The sequence below is a fragment of the Astyanax mexicanus genome, chromosome 22 (assembly GCF_023375975.1).
Source record: "Astyanax mexicanus isolate ESR-SI-001 chromosome 22, AstMex3_surface, whole genome shotgun sequence".
NCBI lineage: Eukaryota > Metazoa > Chordata > Actinopteri > Characiformes > Acestrorhamphidae > Astyanax > Astyanax mexicanus.
In genome coordinates this window covers 14,131,872-14,158,212 of record NC_064429.1, presented here as the reverse complement: position 1 = coordinate 14,158,212, position 26,341 = coordinate 14,131,872, and the positions used below count along the sequence as shown (strand labels likewise).

The 26,341-nt window shown below is 37.0% G+C and overlaps 1 protein-coding gene across 3 annotated transcripts in view; it reads right to left on the bottom strand.

The window, feature by feature from the left end:
* Positions 1–26,341, bottom strand: part of epg5 (ectopic P-granules autophagy protein 5 homolog (C. elegans)) — a 59,384-nt gene that overhangs the window by 28,546 nt on the left and 4,497 nt on the right. For 2 of the 3 annotated variants that reach the window (XM_049470377.1, XM_049470378.1), the window contains exons 4-23: positions 24,226–24,469; positions 22,477–22,607; positions 22,150–22,257; positions 19,124–19,197; positions 18,816–18,927; positions 17,016–17,130; positions 16,781–16,931; positions 15,972–16,133; positions 14,687–14,844; positions 12,381–12,535; positions 10,879–11,019; positions 10,473–10,517; positions 9,056–9,217; positions 7,851–7,973; positions 5,864–6,129; positions 5,088–5,228; positions 2,851–2,995; positions 2,512–2,709; positions 2,297–2,407; positions 1,150–1,272 (exon numbers count right to left, since the gene is read on the bottom strand). In XM_049470377.1, coding sequence (XP_049326334.1) covers positions 1,150–1,272; positions 2,297–2,407; positions 2,512–2,709; positions 2,851–2,995; positions 5,088–5,228; positions 5,864–6,129; positions 7,851–7,973; positions 9,056–9,217; positions 10,473–10,517; positions 10,879–11,019; positions 12,381–12,535; positions 14,687–14,844; positions 15,972–16,133; positions 16,781–16,931; positions 17,016–17,130; positions 18,816–18,927; positions 19,124–19,197; positions 22,150–22,257; positions 22,477–22,607; positions 24,226–24,469 — 2,865 coding nt within the window. The remainder of the gene's footprint in view (positions 1–1,149; positions 1,273–2,296; positions 2,408–2,511; positions 2,710–2,850; positions 2,996–5,087; positions 5,229–5,863; positions 6,130–7,850; positions 7,974–9,055; positions 9,218–10,472; positions 10,518–10,878; positions 11,020–12,380; positions 12,536–14,686; positions 14,845–15,971; positions 16,134–16,780; positions 16,932–17,015; positions 17,131–18,815; positions 18,928–19,123; positions 19,198–22,149; positions 22,258–22,476; positions 22,608–24,225; positions 24,470–26,341) is intronic. The other variant, XM_007237963.4, reaches the window with a different exon arrangement.

Below are 26,341 nucleotides of genomic sequence, written 5' to 3'. Positions count from 1 at the left end.
TTAATAGTTTTGGTACCTTAAGGAACATCTTTCTCTCAGATAAAGTTAATAATATATCTTTGTTAAAGAAAAAAACTTGTCATTCTCAGGGACCGAAAAAGTCTTCAAGTCTTATTTTTCATGTTTAACTGTTCAGTTTGTTAAGGCTCTAATTGTTCTATTATTTTGTACATGACTGTTCCTGTATTTTTTTATTATTTATTTTGTTATGTTGCACATTGCTGTTTTAATAGTGCACACTGCTGCTACCAAAAAAAGCCACTAGATGGCATTACATATATGTCTTAATTAAATTATTTAAATGTGACCATTAGTGCCTCTATCGTTGTGTTACAGATCACTTGTATCACTTTGCATCACTTATATCAAGCCCGCCTTTTGAAATAAGATATTGTAAATTTGATGAATCAAACCAATGACTGACCATAGACTAATCTAAAACTGGTATAGGCCTCTCTGCTGGAAAAAAAAAAAAAAAAAAAAAAAATTGAGAATCGAATTGAATCGTGACCCTAAAATCGGAAATAAAAGAGAGAATTAGAGAATTGGGACACCCCATGTAAATAGTAATGGCTATACAGTATAATAGTATTTTTTTGCTCAAATTAACAAACATAACTTCTAAAGTCTTTGTTTGTTTTCATAGTGACATGACACTAATGGCAATTTATGCTTACTCAATGTATTTGCTTTCACCAGAGCAAAATTACAAATGTCATGGTACAGCAACTTGTTTTATGTCCCATGATTTTTGTAATGTGTCACAGAAGCTAAAAAATGATGCACTGAGCAGCAGTATTTTGTGTGGATTCTGCTACAGTTGCTTGTCTGTTCCCAAAGACTGTGCTGTCCACTGTGGGTGGTATTATCCTCTATGACATATTTCTTACACATGACACTGCGATTCAAGTGCCATCCCAACCACCTGGTGCCCACTTTCAGGCCTCGCTCAAATTCTGAAAGTCTTTAACCTCACTCAGTTTACACACTGCTATACCATGACTTTTGACATGTCAGTGTACCTTTAAATTATATTTATTTTTATACATGAGCAAATAAATACAAGCAACCACAGAAAAAATATTAGACACTAATAGCAAAGCAGTTAAAAGTTGAAAGCAGAGTTAAGCAAGATGTAGTAGACAGTACCTTCAGAGCCTGGTCTGGGGTGAGCGCTGGGTTAGAGAGGAGCTCATGCTCCACACAGCGCCGCAACTGAGAATCCTCCTCAAAGATAGACTCCATGTTTAAAACCAACCAAGCAAACCACACCTAAAAAATGAACAAGAGGCTACAGTTAAAAGCAGTGGTTAGAAACAGAATTTATTCTGTACAGCTATTCATATATACACTCCTCATCCAAAACCCAGAAGGAAGATTCCAAATGCAGTGCAATTTAGTCAGAAGATGAGAAATATGTCTGGAGATGAAGTTGGCTTTGCATAGTATATGTGTCTGTAATGCAAGCTCTTGTGATGATGGCAGCAGTATGTGGACAAGCATTGTCCTGCTGGAACAGTAAACTGGAATACTGTATTTTTTGCACTATAAGGAGCACTTAAAATCCTTTAATTTTCCCAAAAGTCATCAGTGTGTCTTATAATCTGATGCGCCTTATGTATGATTTTTAACAGTCAGGTTGTAAGAAGCAATAAAGCCACTCTGCTGAAGTACAGTGTTATACAGGAGTTTCAGTTTAGTTCTCCAGCGCTGGGGCTAAAGTAGCATTAGCATTAGTTCAGAGGTGAGTATTATCAGTCTGTAGCCTGCTGCTAACCCAGGGTAGCACTGCTGGAGCAGCGTTAGCCACAAACCACAGTGCTAGCTATTTCACTGTTCAGTATATCAGACTGTAGCCTGCATGTTTACTGTGTTAAGCAGATTAGCGGTTAGCTGCTTAATAAACAGAAGCACTTTACTCATCCAAATAAACAGTTTTCAGGAGAGAAAACTGTGTAGTTTAACATCCTGTGCTTGTTTGCTTTTAAAATAAAGTCTTTTTTATTAGAGTTGTGTTTACTTAGCTTAGCTTTACTTCACTTAGTTAGATACCCAGCCCCCCTCCCCACCACCCAGCGGCGAGACCTGCTGAATTAGAAGTTACTTATAGTGTCCCTTAAAATGTGCCTTATAATCAGTATAATCCAGTACAAAATATTGAATTCTTCAGTACTTTCAATTAAGTATGATGCATACTCTACTTACTTCTACTCAAGTAATTTTTTTGATAGTGCACTTGTACTTTTAGTTAATTCTGGATCTCTAGTACTTCATACATTGCAGCCCTTTAACATACCTCACTGGTCAGAGCATTGCCTTCAATGAAGGAAGGAGTGATGTTTCCAGCCACAATCCATCCCATAAAGGAAGACAGAAGACCTTTATCTCCATGGTAACCTAGTGCATTCTGTAGAGAGGAAAAAATATAATGAGCCAATATAAAGTATATATATATTTTTTTTTTTACTATAATATTTAATTCCATCCCTGCTGTGATGTAGTGTGCATCACCTTATGCTGTTGGTAGAGAAGTTTATGGAGACACTCCTCCTGCTGGTGAAGAAAAGCAGCGCGGCACAGATGGTCCAGCAGGTACAGAACAGTTCTGTCTCTGTGCCAAAGGCTCTGCTCAGTTAAAACATTCAGCCAGAACTCCAGAACAGCTACAGCTCCAACACGGCCAACCCGAGAGCTCTCCAGGATGTGGGACTGGAGCAGAAAAACAAAGAATTCTTTCACAAGACCCTCAAACCATCTGCCTTACCCACTCAGTTAACTCAGTTCTTAATTATTGGAAAGGTTTTTTTAGGAATGATAGAAAAAATGATTTGAAACAATATGAAGTCCTACCTGGATCACACTGTTCAGAAGTTTGATGTTCTCACAGCTCGAGGGGCCCATGAGATGTTGGGCCACCTTGTGTGTGACCTGTTGAGTCACCCCCTGCGGTGCCCCACTGTCCAACTGCAGGAAAAGCTGGATACAGTTCAAGAACCTACAAACCATATAAAACATATCAATGGATTTAAACGCATTAGATCCACATTTGTTATGAAGCTCTTGGAGTAAAAATAACAATTACAATTGACACGCTAGTTGAAATGTGTGTACCAGGATCAAAGTTGCCAGGTTTGCGGTTTTCCCGCCAAACTGGGCTTGTTTGAAAATCCAGTCACAGGTGAGAGAGAGAGATCACAATGTAACCAGAAACCAGAAATCACAAGGCGATGAAAAAAATGTTAAAGAGGAGAGAGTTCAAGAGGGACGAGAACAGAAAAGGGTAAGTAAAGTATTTTTTTTTCTAATTATGTTACGTTAAATACCCCATACTATTGCCCATACTTTGGGCTACATTAAGCTTCTGAAGGGCAAGTTTTAAACTGGCTTTGAGCTGGATATTTTTGTTGGACCTGGCAACCCCTGACCAGGATAATTTTGGTATATGTTCTGGGATTATGATGGTTATGTGAGTTTAGAAACACTTAACATATGATAAAAATGTTTCAAAATTTTTATTACATAATGAATCCTGCTGGTAGTTTTTTTAAAGATGGTAAAGCCTTTACAGTAAATTAATGTAGAATGCTATTTTAGGTTGTTACTACAGTCTCAGTCTTAAGCCCTATCTGGACGGGACTAGTTTCTCAGTGGGTCCTGGGGTAATTTTCTTTTTTATGGGGGTCCTCTGTGATTTTATTGCCGTCTGGAAAAACCATGTATGTGTTTTTCTCCTCTGAGAAAATTACAAGCTGAATTATCTACTGTTTTTCACTGAACTCCACATGTCTGAGTTTCGTCACCTCGCATTTATTAAAATTGTTATTTGTCCACTGCTATGCACTATAATTATACTTTGGGCGTGCGTTTTCACAGAGATCCACGAAAACACAACAGCGAGTGGAAATGGAGAAACTTCTAAACTGAATAATACAGACTGCCACTTTAAGCACTGATTTACAAAACCAAGTGTTGATGACTATTAATAATACCAGACTCTCATAAGGTGACCTTTGAAGACATTTTGGTTACAGTCATATTACAAGCCACATTGCTGAAATATGATTTTTTCCCCCAGATCTCAGACCTGTATCTGTGTGTAATGTGAACGAATCTGCCCCTGAAACACCTCACATGCGCACACTGATACATATAAACCTCTAAACGTCGCCTTCTTCACCAAAAACAAAAAACTTCATATTTGAGAGATGTCTCGTAGCTTTTTAAAGGGAAATAGATGAGTAATCAGCTCATATGTGGAGCATCTTTTGCTGGAATGGAGAGTAAACAGCTGGTCTGAAGTTCATGTTCAGGTCGAGGAGGTGAAAAAAGGACAGGCGGTTTTCTTTTGCTGTTTTTGCAGCTATAGCTGCACAGCTGCACTGAGAGATGTGTGGTTATGAGAGAGAAGCACGTAGCGCAGCGTAAAAGCAAAAAGACGCATGAATTCTGATTTGACATTCCACATTCATGTTGCATTTCCATGAATCACATAGGACAAATTAGGACCACATATAAAAGTGACTCAAATCTGATTTTGGGGAGAAAAAAAAAAACAAAACGGATGTCACGTTCACACTGCCATAAAAAAAATCTAATCTGAGTCACTTTATTCTGGTAATGTGAAAGCATTTAATGAACACTGTGGTGTAAAATCACTACTTATTTTCTATTACCGGTAATTCTATTTGTACTGAGTAAATAAACATATACTGCCCAGATAAGAAGTGTTTAAAGTACTGCATAGTAGTCACATAATGCTGTTTTAGCATTTGCTTAAGAATCACACTGTACCTGTAGGCTCTCTTATTTAATGCTCTGGTGCCATCCCATCTGTACTGACTACCACTTCCTAATTACATTTGACTTATTTGGCAGCAGGCTTTGAGATTAATGGATTACAGAATGCAGAGGAATGCAGCAGACTCATTACAGTTGGCAAAAACAGGACTGAATATTTGATATTAAGACTGTCGGGAAGCCTGCGAATGTGAGGTAAATTAATGTAGGGAATTACAAACAGAAAATAATAACATTACATATAATTTGGGATATTTAAAATATTTTAAATGATATAAATGGTCCTTAACTGTTCGTTCTTGAGCAGGTAGAACTGGCAGTGGTAGGCCAGTGGCAGGATGTTGTCCAGCACGTGGACCACAGCTTTGAGGTGTCGAGACTGGACCAAGGTCTTCAGCAGATGAATGCCTTCACTGCAGAACTTCTCCAAACTACATCAAGTCAAAAAGTAACAGTCATCATCCCACCAGAAATAATGAACACTGATTAAATGCAGGGTGTGAGGAACTAGTGTGGTAATTTTCTATTGTGTGTAGCTACATTAGCTTTTAAACTGCTGTGCAAACCCAATAGAGGTGTGCCATAATATATTGTACACAATAATATTGTGCTACTTTTTTAAATGTAAGAAAATATATTGGTATTGTGAACATATAAGTATTCTGTCTGGAAAGCAGCCTTTTTGTATTTGTTTTTTTGCTATTTACTTTGAAGCATTATAGGTATTAATGTATTATTGTTAATGTATGCTTTAAAAATTTTACACTTTAGTATTGTGGTACACTTTAGTTTTTACAATTTTTGTTACACTTTTATTATTTTCTACAAAATTGGAGTCTAGTTACTGTTGTTACAGATTTGTTTTTGTTTTTCTACTGAATGTCCTCAAATGAATACAAATGTATTTTTTATTACTACCAAAAATATAATTATAGCAAAAATGTCCTGAAATATCATGATATTATTTTAAAATCATTTGGCACACCTATAATACCTAATGCTTCAGTTTTAAACAGTCCATAACAGTCTAGACTCTAGAGCAAATACTTGCTAAAAATGTCCAAACCTGTGCCCAATGGTGGTCATATCAAGGGCCAGGAAGCAGCCAATGGGGATGCCAGCTTTAACAGCTTTGAGCACAGGGTGCATGGTGGGCGTATCTGTGACCTCAGGAACAGCGGGACCTGAGGAGGAGGGCAGCGGGCACCAAGGGTCCTGTGGATTCTTCTCGTTAGAGTGGAGCTTCAGACGCAGCGCCAGGTCCCAGGCCCACTGGTTAAAGGACATTTCAGGAGTCTGACCCAGCCGCATTATGTTGGCCAGATAAGAAACCTAAGAACAAGGGGGAGAAAGTGGGAGGAAGAAAGGTTACTCTAGTTATTTCAAGTTACTATAAAAGAGAAAGCACATTTTGATTTTGTAAAATATTACATTAAAAATGTTCCCCTTACACTAAATCAGTAAAAACAGCAGTAAGAATCCAGTAGCCTGGATTATATCTGTACCACTGTTTACTTTTGCTATCATCAACTGGTGGAAACAAACTTTTATTTGCCTTATAGCTGCACAGCAAAAATAAAGGCTCACAAACATGTTTCCATCCATTCTCTTGGTACATTTAGGCATTTTTACTGGTGTTGCACTGAATATATGGCAACCAATATTATTCAGGCAAAAATAGCAATAAAGAAAGCAAACAAGGAAATAAAAAAGTAAACAAGGAAAAAAAGTAAACAAGGAAATAATTTTATAATGAACAATGATTTGTTTTATTTACTTTTTACTGCACTGTTTCTTCTAACATTAAAACTAACATTAACAATGACTAAAGAAAATAACTAATTTTATTTTTTTTGGACCACTCCGTCCTCTCCGTCCTCACATCAGAGCACTGCTAAATACAAGGCAGGGAGGGAATGAGGGATGGAGCTAGCAGAGGGAGCAACAAAAGCAGATTTAGGTTAATTGTTACCCTCCACTCACATTCATTAAACTAAATAAAGCATGTTTTTAGCTGAAAGGAACAAACTGTACAGGGCTAGAATATTATTATTATTATTATTATTATAAAAGCTAAGGTAACCAAGTGGGTCTTAGCATTTGTTTGTTTATGTCTGGAACTGTCACAGAATCTGTGTTATTTCTGTCCACAGGAAAATACACGTATAAATGTGCACACAAAATAACTTTAAAATAAATTTTATTATTGAACATAGTGTCTTGTACATTGATCTAATTGCAAAAGTAAGATATGTAATTAAAAACATTAATAAAAACGACCTGTCTCCAATCTCTAACTATAAACTTTTCCATGAAATATAATTATCATGAAATATAAACATTATTGTCCCCTGGTTTATTAATTTGTTCATGTGAATATTAAGTTAATGTAAACAGTTTTTTTTCCAATTCTGTTTTGGTTTATCGTATACCCACTTGTTTAATGAATTGCGTGATTATAAATTTTTATCAATTTCAGGTTTTAGTCTTAGAATAAAGATTTTCTTGGGGTGAAATTACCTAAGTATAATTACACTGCTGAGGTAAATGTATGACTAAAATAACGCTGCTTAAGAAATTATTTGATTTCAATAGTATTGCTGAGGTAAACATATTGTGTGTTATTTTTGTTTGCTGGAACAAAAAAAAAGTGTTCAATACAAACTTTTAAATAGTTTTGTTTGTGATGGCTTTTTCTGGCTTTAGGCCAAATGTTTCATTTTGTTTGGGTTTTAACCAAATCGTTTAATACTATTTATAGTGCTTTTTTATTTTTTACCAAAGACCATGACTTTAAAGAAATCCCAGTTGATGTAAAGAACCAAACGGCATGGTCACGTCAACAGCAACAGTAAGATCCTGGATTATATGCCATTAGTAAAATCTGCTTCATCTCTATCAATTTTATTCATATATTCAACTTCCCTCTAAGAATGATCCCCTGAGATGTTACACATTTTCTGGGTGCAGAAAAAGTAAATCAGTTGACAAGACAAGTCAAGTCTACAAATATTGACAGAGATTTTTTTCATAGCCTTTACTATCAACAGAACCTGTTTGATGCCCTCTGAGATGATGCCAGCGTAGGGTTTATCTGTGAGGTACTTCTGATAGGCCTCCACCACCAACAGTGCCACTTCACTGTGCAGCGCAGCTGGCAGAGCAAGGCAACCACTCTAAACAGAAAACACAAGATTAATTAAATTATTTTACAATATTTTAAAAGTGTTCAGTCATTAAGTCATGTGATCAGCTTGTCATAAGATCAGCACACACAGTATCTTCTGTCACCAGCAGTTCCTCTGTCAGGGCCTTGCGTAACACAGCAATATTTAGAACAAAAACAAACCCTGTTTACATCACAGAGAGGATGAGACTTTCCAGAACTTCTTTTTTAAGGTGCAATAGAGCTAGCAAAAGCACAATCATCACAATGGAATTTTTTTAAAGGTCTCCTTCTGCTAAAATCCTGTTTTTTTTGTTCTTTGTAAAATACAATCGGTCTTGTAAAATACAATCGGAGTTGTATATTGTTGCTGCACATGAAATTCTTCCTCAGCCTCCATTGTCTGCAGTAGCTAGTAAAAGAAAATATTCAAAAAAACGAGTCAATCAGGAAAAGCACTGTGTCTACATTAACCCGTGATTTAGTATTCATGGCCACAGGCAGAGCTGAAGCCAATACGTCTCGTCAGACAGAAGCTAACAGCGCTAGATCAGCATGGCAGTTCGTTCCTGCGTTATTTGTGCAAATAACACATCAATGTTATACGCTTTGCACAGTAATTCAGACTTAAGGAACAAATGGTTAGAATTTGTCTGTGAAACATCACTAGCGAAGTACAATTGAGATAGGTAGGGGCGTATTTTTAAAACAGTTCTGTTTACACTACTTAAAAGTAAAAGACCACCCCAGGGTTTCGCTCCAACTGCCAACTAGATTTTTACTTTCTGGACCTGGACTTCCCACCTCTGTGTGTTTACATAGGATCTCTGAGACTAGGTCAATGGCAGAACTGCACTCAGCAGGTCATGACACATGTTGTAAAGCAACATATGACATTGCAAAAGACTGTTATTAGTGTAAAAAATATTTATTTTCAAATGTTTCTAACTGTTGTTCTAACTGGGTTTGTGGAAAAAAAAACAGCTCACATGGCATTCAGTCATTGTAGAGACCACAAATCCACATTTAAAAATGAATGAAAAAACGATGGAATGAGACTTTTGAAATATCAAAAATAACATTTCAACTTACTGGTTGGAATCCCCAGTTGAGGCCCTCCAAAATAATGCAGGCCAGCTTGTTCTCCACTGTAGACAAGTTGTAATCCAGCAGCCAGCTTCGAATGACTCCAACCTCCTCTGTACTAGGGCTCCATAAATGCAGGGGCAGCTCCTTAAACAGGTAGAGTGACACCTGGGACGCCATAAAGAAAAGAAACATAGCAGAAGTGAATTTTAAAAAGTTTAAGTATTCAGTCATATTTAGATTCCTTTAATGCAGCATTGCCAAATATTTGAGATTTTAAAACCCCACATATGAAAATTGTGTATGTAACCTCAAAGCAACTTGCAAAAAATATATATATATATATTTTTTTTGTGATGTTAGTCGTGCTGCACACCCTACAGCAGATTACCAAAGCAATAACATGCACAAACATTTTATATCCAATTATACATTTGTCTACATTAGAACAGCTATAAATGTGCAAAACATACATGACCTCAAGCTTGATGCTAACATATAACATGGACGATGATGATGACATTTACCATATAATTACAAGCAACATTTTGCATGTGTACGTCAATGTGTGTGTATGTGTGTGTGTGTGTATATATATATATATATATATATATATATACATACATACATACAATGTGAATAGAGCACATTAAATACTGTTTTATAAAAACAAAAAAAAGAGGGGGTAATTTTATTTAAGAAAACACCTAATCACATCATCACACATTCATGACGCATCAATAATGAAATTCAACAGACAACTGTTTATAGTCGACGTTGTTAATTACGCTGACTAATCGCTGCAGCCTTACTCATAACAAATAATAATATCCTTAAAATATACCTAAATCCCCAATTATGCAGAAAAAAATTTATTTGCTTTAAAAGCATATTTTTTTCTTATGGAAGTTATACTTTTTTTTTATCACCGCTGACTATAAATATAAATTTATTTTTTTAATCAGACATTGCATAGTGCAGATTTAAGTATCCTGTGCTGAGAGTTATCATTTTTAGGCTTTTGATTTAATTTTTTTTTTTGTAATTAAAATGGTATGGGTTGACTGTTTCAATAATAACAAAAAAAAACATTAAAAACGTAATTCAGATACTCACAATAAAACGAATCAGACTCCATAGTAAATTATAAGAACAGTCAACAGAATAGTAGAAAACCTTGATACACTCATTTCTTCCAATAAACTAATAATAATAAACTAAATCTTGCGACCTCATTGGAAACTAAAGGATGCTGTTCATGCTGTACAGGTTTCTAAAGAGGATTAAGACATTTGTGACCAGTGCTGCAGCAATTCAGCAAGATAATCAAAAGAACAAACAAACCAAACTAAAAGGAAGTCGTCAAACCAGAAAAATGTTAGATACCAAATCATCTCACACTGTCATTCTCAAACCAACCTACTTCAAAAGTTTGTAAATCCTTTTCCTGCAATGCTCCATGAAAAAACTGAGAAAACACAAAGTACATTTTCTAGTTTCTGGAGTCCTTAAACTACTTTATTACATAGTATGTTAATAATAGTGCACTAGTAAAGTAAATGGTTGATATGGTATAAAATAAAGATAACCTGTCAGCACTGAGGTATTTTCTGTGTGCAGAGTAATGCCGTGAAGTGAAAATTATGTGCTTAAGAGTAGATAATAAAATAAAATATGTATAAATATATAAAAATATATGTATTTTTTTTATTAATACAGTTACAGGCAATAAAAAATGTATATGTATAGCTCTAATCACAATAACATTGTTATTTTAAGGTTAAAAAAGTCCACATAAATGTTTCTTTAAGTGGTTAAAGATTACCCACCATGCCAACTTTCTCAATGGTCTCCCTCAGTCTCTCCAACAGCACAGAGATGATGTGAGGGTGGGCTGTTGCTATTGCAGCCAGTAACTCTCTCCCCACTTTGGAGAAGATCTCTCGTGTGGACACACAGACATAAGACACCTGAAAAACACAATCACACTCAATTAGCCTTCCTGAGCTTAATCGAATACATTTTATATTATTTTATACGTTAAAGCGTGCAATTAATTTGGAATCAGTGTTTTTTTTCCCCCCATTTTCTCCCCAATTTACACGGCCAATTACCCAACCCACTCACTAGGACTCCCCCTATCACTAGTAATGCCTCAACACACCAGGAAGGTGAAGACTAACACATGCCTCCTCCGATACATTTAAAGTCAGCCACTGCTTCTTTTCGAGCTGCTGCTGATGCAGCATTGTCGAGCAGCCAGCGCGCTTGGAGGAAAGCGCAGCGGCTCGGTTCCGGTACATCAGCTCACAGACGCCCTGTGCTGCAGACATCACCCTAGGAGTGATGTGGGGAGAGAGCGCCATCTACCCACCCGGAGGGAGCAGGGCCAATTTTGCTCCCTCTGAGCGCCGGCAGCTTGATGGCAAAGCTGCATGAGCGGGGGATTTTGAACCTGCGACCTCCTGCTCATAGTGGCAGCGCTTTAGACCGCTGGACCTCGCTGCACGGAATCAGTAATGTTATTTGATTTTTTTAACACAATTAATTACGCCACCAAAATTGACCAAAACTTCTGCCATAATCTGCCCCGCCCTGCTCTGATTTTCTTTTCCGGCTGATTGACTGAAAAGCTCCAACACGGACAACACAATGCCAGAGGAGACATCCAAACTATCAAATACACTCTTTTTGAATTAAGCTCTGCTGCTGATAAAGCACAGTTTAATCTGATATATTAGCCAGATAATATACTGCTAAGAAAAACGCTACTGTTTACATGCTGAATGCTGCAGACATCTGCGCTGTACGTCTCACTGAATTAGGGGTAAAATACCCCTATGCACAATACAAAAACCTTTTAGCTAGACCTGTCCTTATAACTATTTCCTTTGGGCAGAAATTATTTGATGAACAATATTATGGTAATTTAAAGACAACCCTTAACACCCTTGTGAAAAAAACAATGAACTTTTTCCTTTTTCAAAAAATTAATTACATTATTCAGAACATTCAGGCATTAGACTTTATATTTTCTAAAAATAAACATTCTAAACAAGACTGAATTGTTAAACAAATATGATGTTCCAGTTCATTCATGTTAGCAGGCTCTCTTTGCTACCAAAAACATATTGGGCGCACACATATTCTGTACAATAATTTGATAACATAACTATCATGACATGCCTATATTTAGCTCTCTGAGTTGTTAATAGCAAACAATAACAAAAAAAAACTGTTTTTCATTTTTTGCCCAGCCATAAAATCCCCTAGAATGCAGAAATTGCTGTTTGGTAAATCTCAGGCTCAGTGTACAAGTCCACTAAATCACCTCGTAAATCTCCAGCACAATGGTTCTGACAAACTCCGGGTCTGCGTCAGTGCGCTTGGGTTGAGCCATGTGAGCAAATGTCGTCAGCAGGCAAATCCCATCCGAGCTATTTATCTCCGACAGCCAGTCCTTAAACTTCTCCTGGTGACTTGGTTCTATACAGAAACACACACACAAGCATTACACACCAGAGAAGCCCAAATAATTTCCTTTTTTTTTTTTTTACATCACATTAATGTACAGTATTGGGTTGCATACAGCACACACGTACACATACAGTTAGAACCTTGAAATTAATAATGAAGTTATTCTAGATGTAGTTAGTGAGCTAAATATGTTTGTCCTTTAGTTTAAGATATGAGATGCTAGACTAAAGATACAAGAAACACTAGGCCAAATCAATGTGATTTAAAACATGGTTCAATCTACTTTCTATAAAAGGTTTAAAGTATAAAAACTTTGAATGTTTTTTTCTGAATAAAGAGTCAAATGAAAGGGCAGTAATTTTTAATAGCCGCTAAATGTGTACATGAAGATTATTGAAGTTTATTTAAACATGTTTGCATGTTGAAAAAAGAAGAATCACAAAATCTGGAGAAATTCCTGTGTGCAAGTGACAAGGCTGATGATCAACATTAAATGCTGGTGATCTTCGGGCCCTCAGGCTGCATTAGAAAACAGGCATGATTCTGTACTGAAAAGAACTACATTGTCTGTAAGTACAGTTTGCTATGTTAATTTAATTAGCTGTTACCTGTGAGTAAGCAAGATCTGAGTCTAATTTAAACCCTTACTGTTAGAAAAGACACACCGCTTGGGATGCAAGATATTGGAAATATTAGACACTGAAATTTTTTTTTTTTCGACTGTATATATTGCAATATTAAACAATGCAGAACCAGTGACGTCACCAGCCCTGCCCACACCCGTGCGCTGTCTCACGTCAGAAATCCGGACGAGCCGAGAGCTGAGTCAGCACTTTAGAGTCAGCTGATCACTCAAAACCCGAGAAAAACAGCTAAACAACAAATATTTAAATATTTGGACATTTATTATTGCTATTAACAAGGTAAACAAGAGTGTTTTTCTGGGATTAAAAGTGTAATTTCAGTTGTAACTGGAAATATTTGAGAAAAACTGTGCCGGACTGTGATGCACAGCTTTCGACAGGCAGCCTGTGGCTGTGTTTACAAGCCCATGTTTAGCCATGTGATCTCCTCATGTTTACATGTGTGGAGAGTAATCGTTCTGGTGGCTTTTCCACTCTGATGCAGTTACAGATTAAGTGCTGAGACTGGTTTTCTCAGCATGGTTAGCTAAGAGTACTTGGCGCCACAGAAGCATGTCTTTAAGTGGGAGGGCTGAAAGACAAATGAATCTGCCTATTAGCTAGCAGCACTGGATGAGCTCGAAATTCTGGGTTAGCAATGCTGGATGCACACGAACACCGGCATGCTAACAGCAAGTTAGCAACGTTGAATATGTCAGGACTATGGCAAGTTAACACTGCGTTAGAAATGTTGGATGCACCCAGACATTGGCATACAAATATGGAATTAGCAGTGTTGAACAATGCCGGTAGTGATGTTGGATGAGGCTGGTAGCTGGATTTGCATTAGTTTTCACTTAGTGATCTAGTATGCTCTGTTTCGCAAGTTGGCATTCAGGAACTAAACCAGACACATCCAGTGACAGCCACAAGACACACTGCACCCTCATTAGAAACCCGACTAACAAGTACAGACTAACACAAAACAGTACATCGCAGCATTAATAACCTTTTGACCCTGCAGTGAAAAAGCAGCCTAGTATTACTAGTATGGAAAACCAATTAATGGTTACGTACAGTTGCTCCTAGTTATCAGAACTACCACATTTCAGATACTTATACACCATGGCTGACAAAACATTTGCTGTTGGGAAAGCTTTGTACATTTTTTCGTCACACTGCAGGATGCAGGTTCCACATCCTGTTCCCCAACACTGTAAACACAACTCACTGACTCAAACATCATGGTGTGATCCAGGTTAACGAGAACAAAGAACTGCACTGTTCTAACTAAGCTGCAGGTTTAAGATTATTCATGTGTAGTTTTCACCTTCAATAATACCGTAATCAATATGCAAATAGTCAACTTAGTTACTGAAAACCATATTTATCATACAAACCGTACAACATATTTTATACTGTATTTCTTGTGCCAGATCACAAGTGTAAAAAAAAGGTATATTCAATAAAATTAAACATTATTTTGGTTTATTTTTATAAATCCCACTCTAGGCTCGTTTGGCAGGAGTGGTCTTACCTCGGAGGCCCTCGATGCAGCTCTCCACACTCAGACTGCAGCCCAGCCTGTCTAGACCCTCCGTCTCAGCACACTGCATGATGTAGAAGATTTTCCAAAGCATTGCACTAGACAGAGTTCCATAAGGCATCTCCGACATGAAGAGCCAGATGCCCAGCCTGGCAAAGTGATGAGAGAGGCAGGGTGATTATATTTGATCAGGAGAAGTATCAGTGATGGGTAAGTAAGCAAATATTAAAAAGCTGGATTTAGGGGAACAATTTTCTAATGTACTGTATTTTTTGCACTAGAAGGTGTACTTAAAATAATTAAATTTTGCCAGAAATCGTCAGTGCTCCTGTCAGGTTGTTTGAGTTGAGGTTGAGTTTCAGATTAGTTTTCCAGCACCGGGGCTGGAGTAGCATTAGCATTAGCCGCTAACCGTTCAGAGGTGAGTATTACAACATTAGCATTACCCAGTAACCACGTTAATTGCTAGCTCTTTCGGCGTTCAGAGGTGAGTATTATCAGCCTGTAGTCCGCTGCTAATGCTGGCTACCACTGCTGAAGCAGTATTAGCATTAGCTGCAAACCGAGCTAGCTCTTTTGATGTTCAGAGGTTAGTATTATCGGCCTGTAACCTGCTGCTAACCCCAGCTAGCACTGCTGGAGCACCATTAGCGTCTCCCACTAACTGTGCTAGCTCTTTCTCCATTCAGAGTGGAGTATATCGGACTGTAGTCTGCACATTTACTGGTGTTAAAACAAACTACGTGGAATGAAACGCTAGCTAACATCACCCTGGCTTACTGGAACACTCAGGGTTCCTCAGTGTAGCGCTGTCAGGCGCTAGTAGAAAGCCATTAATGCTAGTGATAATGCTCCAGCCTTAGTGCTGCAGAAATTCGGGAATCTAAGCTTACTGTAAATAAACAGAAGCACTTTACACACTCAGACAAACAGTTTCAGGAAAGAAATCTGTTTAGATTAACATCTAGCACTTCTTTGACTTTGAAAGAAAGTCTTTTTTTATTACAGTTTTGTTTACTTGGCTTAGCTTTACTTAACTTGGTTATCGACTCCCCTCACCACCACCCAGCGGAAAGACCTGCTGAATTATAAATTCCTTATAGTCTCTCTTAAAATGTGCCTTATAATCCAGTGCGCCTTATGTATGCAAATAGACGTTAATTGATAATGTGTACAATACGGTGTGCCTTATAGTGCGAAAAAAAAGCATACGCAAACATAATACATTCAAAAAGTACTGGGTACATACCACACACAAAATCAGAAAAAATCTTACCTCTTTGCCTTTAGAACATGTAAGACAGCACGGAGGAAGAGATGGTCGAACTCCACCTGCAGTTTCTCCATAGAGAAGGATTGTTCCTGCATGGTGGTCCTGCTTACCCCGGTCAGACAGATGTACTGTGCCCAGTGATCACTCACATAGCACAGCGTCATCCTGTTCCACAGAAGAAAGCCAGCATGCAGGACTTCAAGGAAATTTCTCATGCCTTTAAATAATACTTTTTGAAGATTTGTGGAAATGTGAAAAATGATGTGTCTAGAGTAGGGCTGCAACAGTATGTGATTTTAATGGAACAATGTCTCACAAACAAAGAGAGGCATTTAAATATACTTTTGCTACTTACATATAAGTAATTTTTTCCCCAAAAAATAAATTACCAAATATAACATTTTGTCTTATTTTTTTAACTGGGTTCTCCTTATTTTCTTGCAGAAAATCTGATTACGTTTTAGGTCATATTTATGCAGAAAAATAGAAAACCAAGTACCACTGTTCATGGTAATACATATTTCCTTCTCTTGTACCCAAACAAGGTACTTTGGGTGAACAGTTTATTAATAGAAAAATAAGTACTAGTTTAAAAATAAAAAAGATGTATAAAAGATTAAGCTTTTTCTAATTCCAGATTATTTTCATAATAAATCTGCTAAATCCTCAAATAAATTAATAAACTTTGAAAATAATGTTTCCCATACGAGTGCTGCTTTACGCCTGATCTCTCCTTACCCTAATTTTTAGAAAGGCCTAGAGTCCAACAAAACTGAAAAAACAGTTTCTTGATCTCAACAAAACCAGCTGACCTGATCATGTGGCCAATCCTCTTCACAAACTGTCTGTAGCGAGCCCGGTTGTACGTCCGCAGGCCAACAGCCAGCAGTTCAACCAGTGAGGAGGCAAACGCAAATATCTTCATCATCTTCTGACTGGTGGTGGCCTGAGGCTGGTAGTTGCCTACAAATATAGTAATATATGTAAAATGTAAATACAATATAAATAAGATATCAATTAGACCTTTAAAGCATCTAACAGTCACACCTTTTGAAGACATTCCTAGTAAGTGTTTGAAGAGTTCATCAAAAGGAAACTGAGATAGCAGAGCAATGAGGTCATCTTCTGATAGCAGCAGCCAGCTTGTCTCTGGATCTTCATCCTGAGAGTAAACAAATGAAAAGTAAATGTAGTTATGATTCTAGGAATGAACGACCTGCCAAATAAACTATCATTTAAATAGTTTCTATTATTATGATGTCAGATTTACTAATTCTGATACAGCTGTTCCTAAAAAAGATTTTGAAAATGAATACACAGAAATTTTTAGATATAATACACGCAGCACTATGGTACTGTTAGGTGAATCTGTTATCTGTTACAATTACAGTAAAATAGGATATCAGTGATGATGTTTATTGGTGTCTGATTAAATTAACCAAATAATGCTATGATTAATGTCTATGAAGTTAACTGGATGAACACAAAACACCTTATGCAATATAATACTGCAATCCCACAAGTTTGTACATGGTTTGTTAAAATTTTAATATTATTAAGGCGCACTGGATTAGGCGCATTATGCGACACTATCAAGGCACATTGGTGTTGCCATGTTTTCCTTCTAATTAAGCAGGTATTCTGGTAAGGCAGGGCAATATAAGCTAGTGGTTCGTCCCACATACCATGTTTTAATACAGTAAACACACAGACTACAGTCCAATATACTCTCCTCTGAACAGCAAAAGAGCTAAATAACGCTTAGTGTGGTTAGTGGGTAATGCTAATGCCGCTCCAGCAGTGCTAGCTGGGTTTAGCAGCAGACTAAAGGCCAATAATACTCACCTCTGACTGGGGAAAGACCCAGCACTTAGCGCAGTTAGCAGCTAAGGCTCCAGTCTCGGTGCTGGAGAACTAAACTGAAACTCCTGTATAACTCTGTACTTCAGCAGAGTGGCTTTACTGCTCCTTAATACCTGACTGGTAAAATTCATACATGAGGCGCACCGGATTATAAGGCGCACTGATGATTTTTGGGAAAATTAAAGGATTTTAAGTGCGCCTTATAGTGCTATAGTTAAACTCAGCGCAGTTCACTGAGTAAGATACACATTTTACTTCTTTATTCAATACTTGCATACATGTTTTATTTGTGGTGTCACAAATAAATACTAAAATGTAGTATTACTTTTTGATATGGTTCTAACATATTGCATCATAAAACACATTTTCTCATTAAGAAATGGCCATATAAAATGTACTAACCTACCAATGTGTCAGGCTAATCTGTTGTAGAGCGTTTAAAGCTGCAAGGTAAAATCCAGATATAGCCTTAATGAGCCACAGTAACGGACTTTTATCAAACATTTATTTGCTGCATGCATTGAGCAACTAAAGACATAAAGTGATAGTACTTCTTGTGATGGTATCATTTCATGGCAATCATGGCTCTGAATTACTGGGCAAAGCATATAACACTGATGTGTTATTTGCACAAACAACACAGGAACAAACTTCCATGTTGCTTCTAGCGCTGTTAGCTTCTGTCTTACAAGACGATCCTGGCTGCCCGGCTTCAGCTCTGTCTGTGGGCTGTCGCAAGCCAAGGTGGGCGGGGCCATGAATACTAATTCACAAGTTGACGTAGACACGGTGCTTTTCTTGATCAGCTCGTTTTTCTAAATATATTTATTGTATACTAGCTACTGCAGACAATGGAGGGAGAAGAACAGTTTCATTTACAACTCAGAGAGACCTATTGTATTCCACAAAGGAAAAGAAAAAGTGGATTTTAGCGGAAGGACCTTTAAATTAAGCATAGTAAGAGATTTAGAGCAAGCTACTGACCTCTTCTCCACCCTCATCTACCAGGGTCCAGTTGGCAGTTGTAGGTCCTGAATAGCTGTTGTTACTTTTCACATCACTAGGCTTCATGTGGCAAAGAAAGTCAGCTCGGTCCCTGAATAATAAAAAAAAAAAATTAAATGGAGCACTAGCCAAAATAAATGTTTTTTTTTTTTTTTTTACTTATTTTTAAATCACATTTATTTAACTTAAATAAATATTCTAAACACACATTCAACAAAACAACAAACATTAATATTTTAAATAAAATAAACTGAAATTCATTGCTCTATCAAGGCCGTTATCCTCACCGTACTGGAGACATGAGAACAGCTAGCGCCTGCATGAAGTGATAAACTCCAGATGGGTTTTCCAGCACTTTAATCTACAGAAAGAAACAGATACAGTTATACACTCATTACAACAGTAGGATGAAGATTCTGGATACAGGATTCTTTTAGGGCTGTAACTTTTACAGATATAGATAGTGGATAAAACAATAAAACAGAAAAAAATAATAGTACATGGAATAACAATAATATATTATATATAACCTACAGTTGTGGTCAAAAGTTTACATACACTTGTAAAAAAAACATAATGTTATGGCTGTCTTGAGTTTTCAATAAGTTCTACAACTCTTATTTTTCTGTGATAGAGTGATCGGAACACATACATGTTTGTCACAAAAAACAGTCATAAAATTTGGTTCTTTCATAAATTTATTATGGGTCTGCTGAAAATGTCACCAAATCTGCTGGGTCAAAAATATACATACAGCAACATTAGTATTTGGTTACATGTCCCTTGGCCATTTTCACGGCAACTAGGCGCTTTTGGTAGCCATCCACAAGCTCCTGGCAAGCTTCAGGTCGAATGTTTGACCACTCTTCTTGACAGAATTGGTGCAGTTCAGCTAAATGTGATGGTTTTCTTGCATGAACCCGTTTCTTTAGCACTGTCCACATGTTCTCAATGGGGTTTAAGTCAGGACTTTGGGAAGGCCATTCTAAAACCTTAATTCTAGCCTGGTTTAGCCATTCCTTTACCACTTTTGATGTGTGTTTTGGGTCATTGTCTTGTTGGAACACCCAACTGCGCCCAAGACCCAACCTTCGGGCTGATGGTTTTAAGTTTTCCTGCAGAATTTGGAGGTAATCCTCCTTCTTCATTATCCCATTTACTTTCTGCAAAGAACCAGTTCCACTGGCAGCAAAACATCCCCAGAGCATAATACTACCACCACCATGCTTGACAGTAGGCATGGTGTTCCTGGGATTAAAGGCCTCACCTTTTCTCCTCCAAACATATTGCTGGGTGTTGTGGCCAAACAGCTCAATTTTTGTTTCGTCTGACCAGAGAACTTTCCTCCAGAAGGTTTTATCTTTGTCCATGTGATCAGCAGCAAACTTCAGCCGAGTCTTAAGGTGACTTTTCTGGAGCAAGGGCTTCTTTCTTGCACGGCAGCCTCTCAGTCCATGGCGATGTAAAACACGCTTGACTGTGGAGACTGACACCTGTGTTCCATCAGCTTCCAAATCCTTGCAGACCTGCTTCTTGGTGATTCTTGGTTGACTCTTGACCATCCTGACCAATCTCCTCTCGGCAGCATGTGATAGCTTGCGTTTTCTTCCTGATCGTGGCAGTGACACAACTGTTCCATGCACTTTATACTTGCGTATAATTGTCTGCATAGTTGCTCTTGGGACCTGTAGCTGCTTTGAAATGGCTCCAAGTGACTTCCCTGACTTGTTCAAGTCAATAATTCGCTTTTTCAGATCCACACTGAGTTCCTTTGACTTTCCCATTGTAGCTTTTGTAGCTGAGTCTAATCACTGGGTCAAATGAGCCCTATTTAAATGGGCTCATGAGAAGTCAACAGCTGTAGTCAATCAGAATCACTTACAAGAAGTGAAGAGGCCATGACATGAAGCTAATTTGATTGACACAACTCGCTACATCACCAAAATTGACAAATTTTGTTGCTGTATGTATATTTTTGACCCAGCAGATTTGGTGACATTTTCAGCAGACCCATAATAAATTTATAAAAGAACCAAATTTTATGACTGTTTTTTGTGACAAACATGTATGTGTTCCGATCACTCTATCACAGAAAAATAAGAGTTGTAGAACTTATTGAAAACTCAAGACAGCCATAACATTATGTTTTTTTACAAGTGTATGTAAACTTTTGACCACAACTGTATATAACCTTTTTACTATAACATTGAGCATTACCTACAAACTCTGCTATCTTTCCCCTTGTGACAAGCCATAATTTTAAAGTAAAGATGTGTAGAGCATCTCTCCCAATGGTTTGATGCCAAACAGCACAAAAGCACTAAATCCACCGCAAACCGTATGTATTTATATCCTATCCTATTCTACATCCTCTATAAATAATGTCAGTTACTGGTGACTAGATGATGCCAGAGGGCACTTTATTAAAGAACAGCAATAAAAGCATTTTAAGAATCAAGGATCAATCTGATCCTTATTCCTGGATCATCTCCAACTCGTACTATAAAATAATGACTATGATCTTTAAATCATGAAAGACCTTTTCCATTTTTTCCATAGCTTTCATGGGACTACACATGAATTTTGAACCATTCCCTTTGCACATTTCCACATGGTGCATTAATAAAGTAAACATACAGTGAAACACTGTGAAAAGCAGAATTTATATAACTGTATATTACTTTATTAGCCTCACAGTTCCAGATCAAAACTTCAAAAGCAAAAAAAAAGATTAGCTGTTTTTTGATAAGCGTGAAGTTTAGTGTATTTGCTTTTCAGCTTAATTGTCATTTTATGCTTTCAAATGATTATTCATGAATGCAGAAATGAGTGAGTTAGAGCACTTCCAACTTAAAATTCTCTAAAACTATTGTGGACTATAGTTTGGACTGGATATAGCCACAGATCAGCATATACAGCTCTGGAAAAAAAAGAGACCACATAAAAATTATGAGTTTCTTTGATTTTACCAAGTTGAAAACCTCTAGAATATAATCAAGAGGAAGGTGAATGTTCACAAGCCATCAAACCAAGCTGAACTGCTTGAATTTTTGCACCAGGAGTGACAAAGCTATCCAAAAGCAGTGTGTAAGACTGGTGGAGGAGAACATGCCAAGATGTGCATTTACTGCAAATAAATGCTCTAAATCACAATATTTTTATTTGGAGAGAAATGTTGTCTGTAGTTTATAGAGTAAAACAACAATGTTCATTTTACTCAAACATATAGCTATAAATAGCAAAAACGAATAGAAACTGATTCAGAAACTGGAGTGTTCTCTTACTTTTTCCAGAGCTGCACATTGTATCTCACCTGTAGAAAGGGCACAGCCCATTTCCCGACTCCTGCAGGACAGCACAGCAGATGGTTGAGGATGTACAGATGATCTCCAGCTGAGCCGACTCGATGTAATACTGACACCTGCAGAGAAAATAAGAAACTATGTTTAAAAATAACATAATATTCCAGAACACAGAACATAACCTAATTAAATCATTTATTAGGTTCATTACTCACTGACCCTGTTGCAACATTAACAACAAAAAAAGCTACAGCTTTTTGGCTGCAAAATTAGAAAATGTATTCAGTACTAATTTACATAGAGTGTTTTCTTAATATTTCAACGAAATTTTTTTTTACCAGTTTCTGCAGCCACAGATGAATGTCGTTCTGGAACTGAGAATCATCTAGAACTCGCCGTGTGAAACTGAACAGCACGCTGATGCTTTCCTTCAGTGGCTGCAGAGATGCAGGCTGAGATTTGGGTGTCTCTAGAAATCCAAATAATTCAAATCAGTCACAATGCAGCAGCTTACAGGTCTTACTTTTTAATGAACTCTCAGTATACATTTATTATACTGTTTTAATAAGAACAATTTAAGCATCAAAAACAAGCATAGATACATAATAAATACAGCTCTGTGAAAATTAAGAGACTGCTTCAGTTTCAGAATCAGTTTCTTCGATTTTGCTATTTATTGGTATATGTTTCAAGTAAAATGAACATTGTTGCTATTTACGCTTTATGCTCATTTCTCCAACATTCCAAATACGAATATTGTCATTTAGAGCATTTAGTTGCAGAAAATGAGAAATGGCTGAAATAACAAAAAAGATGCAGAGCTTTCATACCTCAAATAATGCAAAGAAAAATTCATATTTTAAGAGTTCAGAAATCAATATTTGTTGGAATAACCCTGGTGGTTTTTAATCACAGTTTTCAGGCATCTTGGCATGTTCTCCTCCACCAGTCTTACACACTGCTTTTGGATAACTTTATGCCTTTACTCCTGGTGCAAAAATTCAAGCAGTTCAGCTTGGTTTGATGGCTTGTGGTCATCCATCTTACTCGATTATTGATCTTACTTGATTATATTCCAGAGGTTTTCAATTTGGTAAAATCAAAGAAACTCATCATTTTCAAGTGGTCTCTAATTTTTTGTAATTGTATCTGTTTTTGTACAGATACAGAAACAGAAATGTGTTTTTACAATGAGGATGCTGAGCAGCACATACATAACATATACAGCAGGCTAGGCTAGAGGAGATCCAACAGATCACTAGAGCCTTCTTTCAGTTACAGTTTCAGAGTTTTCTGTAGTAAACTTATCCTTTTACTCAAACACTCTAATTACTCTAAAATATCATAATCACATTCACAAATACACAGCTTTTACTATGGCAATATTGTATAAAAAAAATCTTGATATTTTTCAAATATGAGCGATTTTCGATTACTATTACTACTTTTTTTAAACACTAACATTTATAGTAGTGCACAAGCAAATACAATGTCCTTGTATTTCAGTGAAGAAAAAGTGTAAAATATATAAATGAATGCATAGTTCTTTACAGGTTTCTGACAGAAGCAAATGTTCATCTACTGAGATTTTTTCTGCCAGTTTCTATATGTAAAGATATACAACCTCCATTTTTCCATTTTTTAATCATATTAATTAGTAATTAATAATTCAATTAACCAAATTAATTTGAATAACCTCCCAGCCCTAGAATATAATATTCATTTAACCATGTGTGATGTCTGTTGGTTAGTACACAAGTGCTTTCAATCTTTCTTTAGTGCATTCTGATTTGTTATACTGGCTATGTCCAATTTTTGTGCAATAACTCTAAAAGATTTGTTTGTTTGTTAGATAACTTGGTTTATAATTTTAACAAATGAAGTCTTCTATGGTAAAATTCAGGGCTCAAACTAATGGAGATTGGTTCAAAAGAAGATGCCATGCTTAACATACGGTATCTATATAGGAAGATCAGAGACTGAATGCTGAAATTTTAGTCTCTTTATAATTAATTTAAAGACTCTGTATGTACAGGTAATGTAACCCATTAACAGTATTTGCTCCAACACAGTAAATATTGACTTGCCTGGGCCTGACTCCTGTATGGCCACGCCCCTGGTGATGTGGTTTGTGCTGAGCAGGCGGTAGAGATAAGACTCCACTTGCAGGCGTGACAGTACTGAGGTATAGGAGTGCAGGGCTACAGTCTGATGGAGCAGCTCGGCTTTGGCCGCAAAGAGATGCCTGAGTTCAGCTACCACTGCCTCGTTTAAGACCACCTGTTGAAAGCGGTGGTAGCCGCACACCTTGACCTGATCTGCACACACACCCTGCAAACGATAAAACAGTGAGAATTACAAACAAAACACAAAAGACTGTTCGTTTTCTGAATAAGTGTACAGTATACATCTATAAAGCAAGGGTGGTCTGGCTAGGACACTAAAAGCATTAATTCAAATATTTTGTCACCTCCCAATTCAGGCAACGTGCTTAATAGATGGAGACAATTAGAGCCCAGAAGGTCTACAAGACAGATGTCAAGCTGGCTAGTTTTAAGATAAGCACTGAGTTACAGCTAATGTTAGTGGAACCACAGCAAGGTAATTTATCACAAACACAAGTAGCACTGGATATTCTGCTTCATTTCAACATCACAACAACAAGTGCTCGCATTCATGGTCAGAATGCAGCTGAATTACCAAGGCAGTATCTGAGACTGATAAGTGATCCAGACTAGTGTCTGGATCACACAGATTAGTCGATTGCCAAAATAAACATTAGTTGCAGCCCTAGACAACTCTCTGCAATGTTTCAAAATTGGATTGTGGTAAGTTTTTTTTTTTTTACACAATTAGGGTAAATTAGTACAGTCATATGAAAAAGTTTGGGCACCCCTATTAATCTTAATCATTTTTAGTTCTAAATATTTGGGTGTTCGCAACAGCCATTTCAGTTTGATATATGTATGCAAAAGCACACCTCAGGCGACTCTGTTTGTGGCGTGCTTGCAGAAATGGCTTCTTTCACATCACTCTCCTATACAGCATCTCCTTATGCAAAGTGTGCTGTATTGTTGACCGATGCACAGTGACACCATCTGCAGCAAGATGATGCTGCAGCTCTTTGGAGGTGGTCTGTGGATTGCCCTTGACTGTTCTCACCATTCTTCTTCTCTGCCTTTCTGATATTTTTCTTGGCCTGCCACTTCTGGGCTTAACAAGAACTGTCCCTGTGGTCTTCCATTTCCTTACTATGTTCCTCACAGTGGAAACTGACAGGTTAAATCTCTGAGACAACTTTTTGTATCCTTCCCCTGAACAACTATGTTGAACAATCTTTGTTTTTAGATCATTTGAGAGTTGTTTTGATGAGCCCATGATGCCACTCTTCAGAGGAGATTCAAATAGGAGAACAACTTGCAATTGGCAACCTTAAATACCTTTTCTCATGATTGGATACACCTGGCTATGAAGTTCAAAACCAATTTTGTGCTTCAGTAAGTCAAAAAAGTAGTTAGGAGTATTCAAATCAACAAAATGATAAGGGTGCCCATACTTTTGCACCAGTCAATTTTTGGTTTAATGCATATTGCACATTTTCTGTTAGTACAATAAACCTCATTTCAGTCCTGAAATATTACTGTGTCCCTCAGTTATTAGATATATCAAACTGAAAATTTAGAACTAAAAATGATTAAGATTAATAGGGGTGCCCAAACTTTTTCATATGACTGTACTTACTGTTCCTTTAATACTAACACCACCTGTGCAAATGTTGCATTTTTAAAGGCAAAAGATGCACAGAGACACAGAATGTGCGACTATGCTTTCACGTCAAAAACACATGAAGCAGATTATGAAGAAAAAACAACTGCTTAAAAAATTATTGACTATTTTGTGACATACGGCAACTCAATCATTGTAAGCTGACCTCAGAGTAAAATTGTAAAATACAAAATAATGTAGATTTTAAAACCAACAAATAAATTATGTTCTTAACAGTAAAAAAAACTAAATTCTAAAGACCAGAAACAGAATAAATGTAAGTAAATGTAGGCAAAACATTTAGCAGATGAAGGTTTAAATCCCAGAAGGACAAGACAAGACAGATGGTGTGCTGGATTTAGATACGGTTAGCTAACTTTAGCTAGGTAAGGCATCACAAAAAAGGGATGGGAATTTCAACAGTCATTTCAACATTCA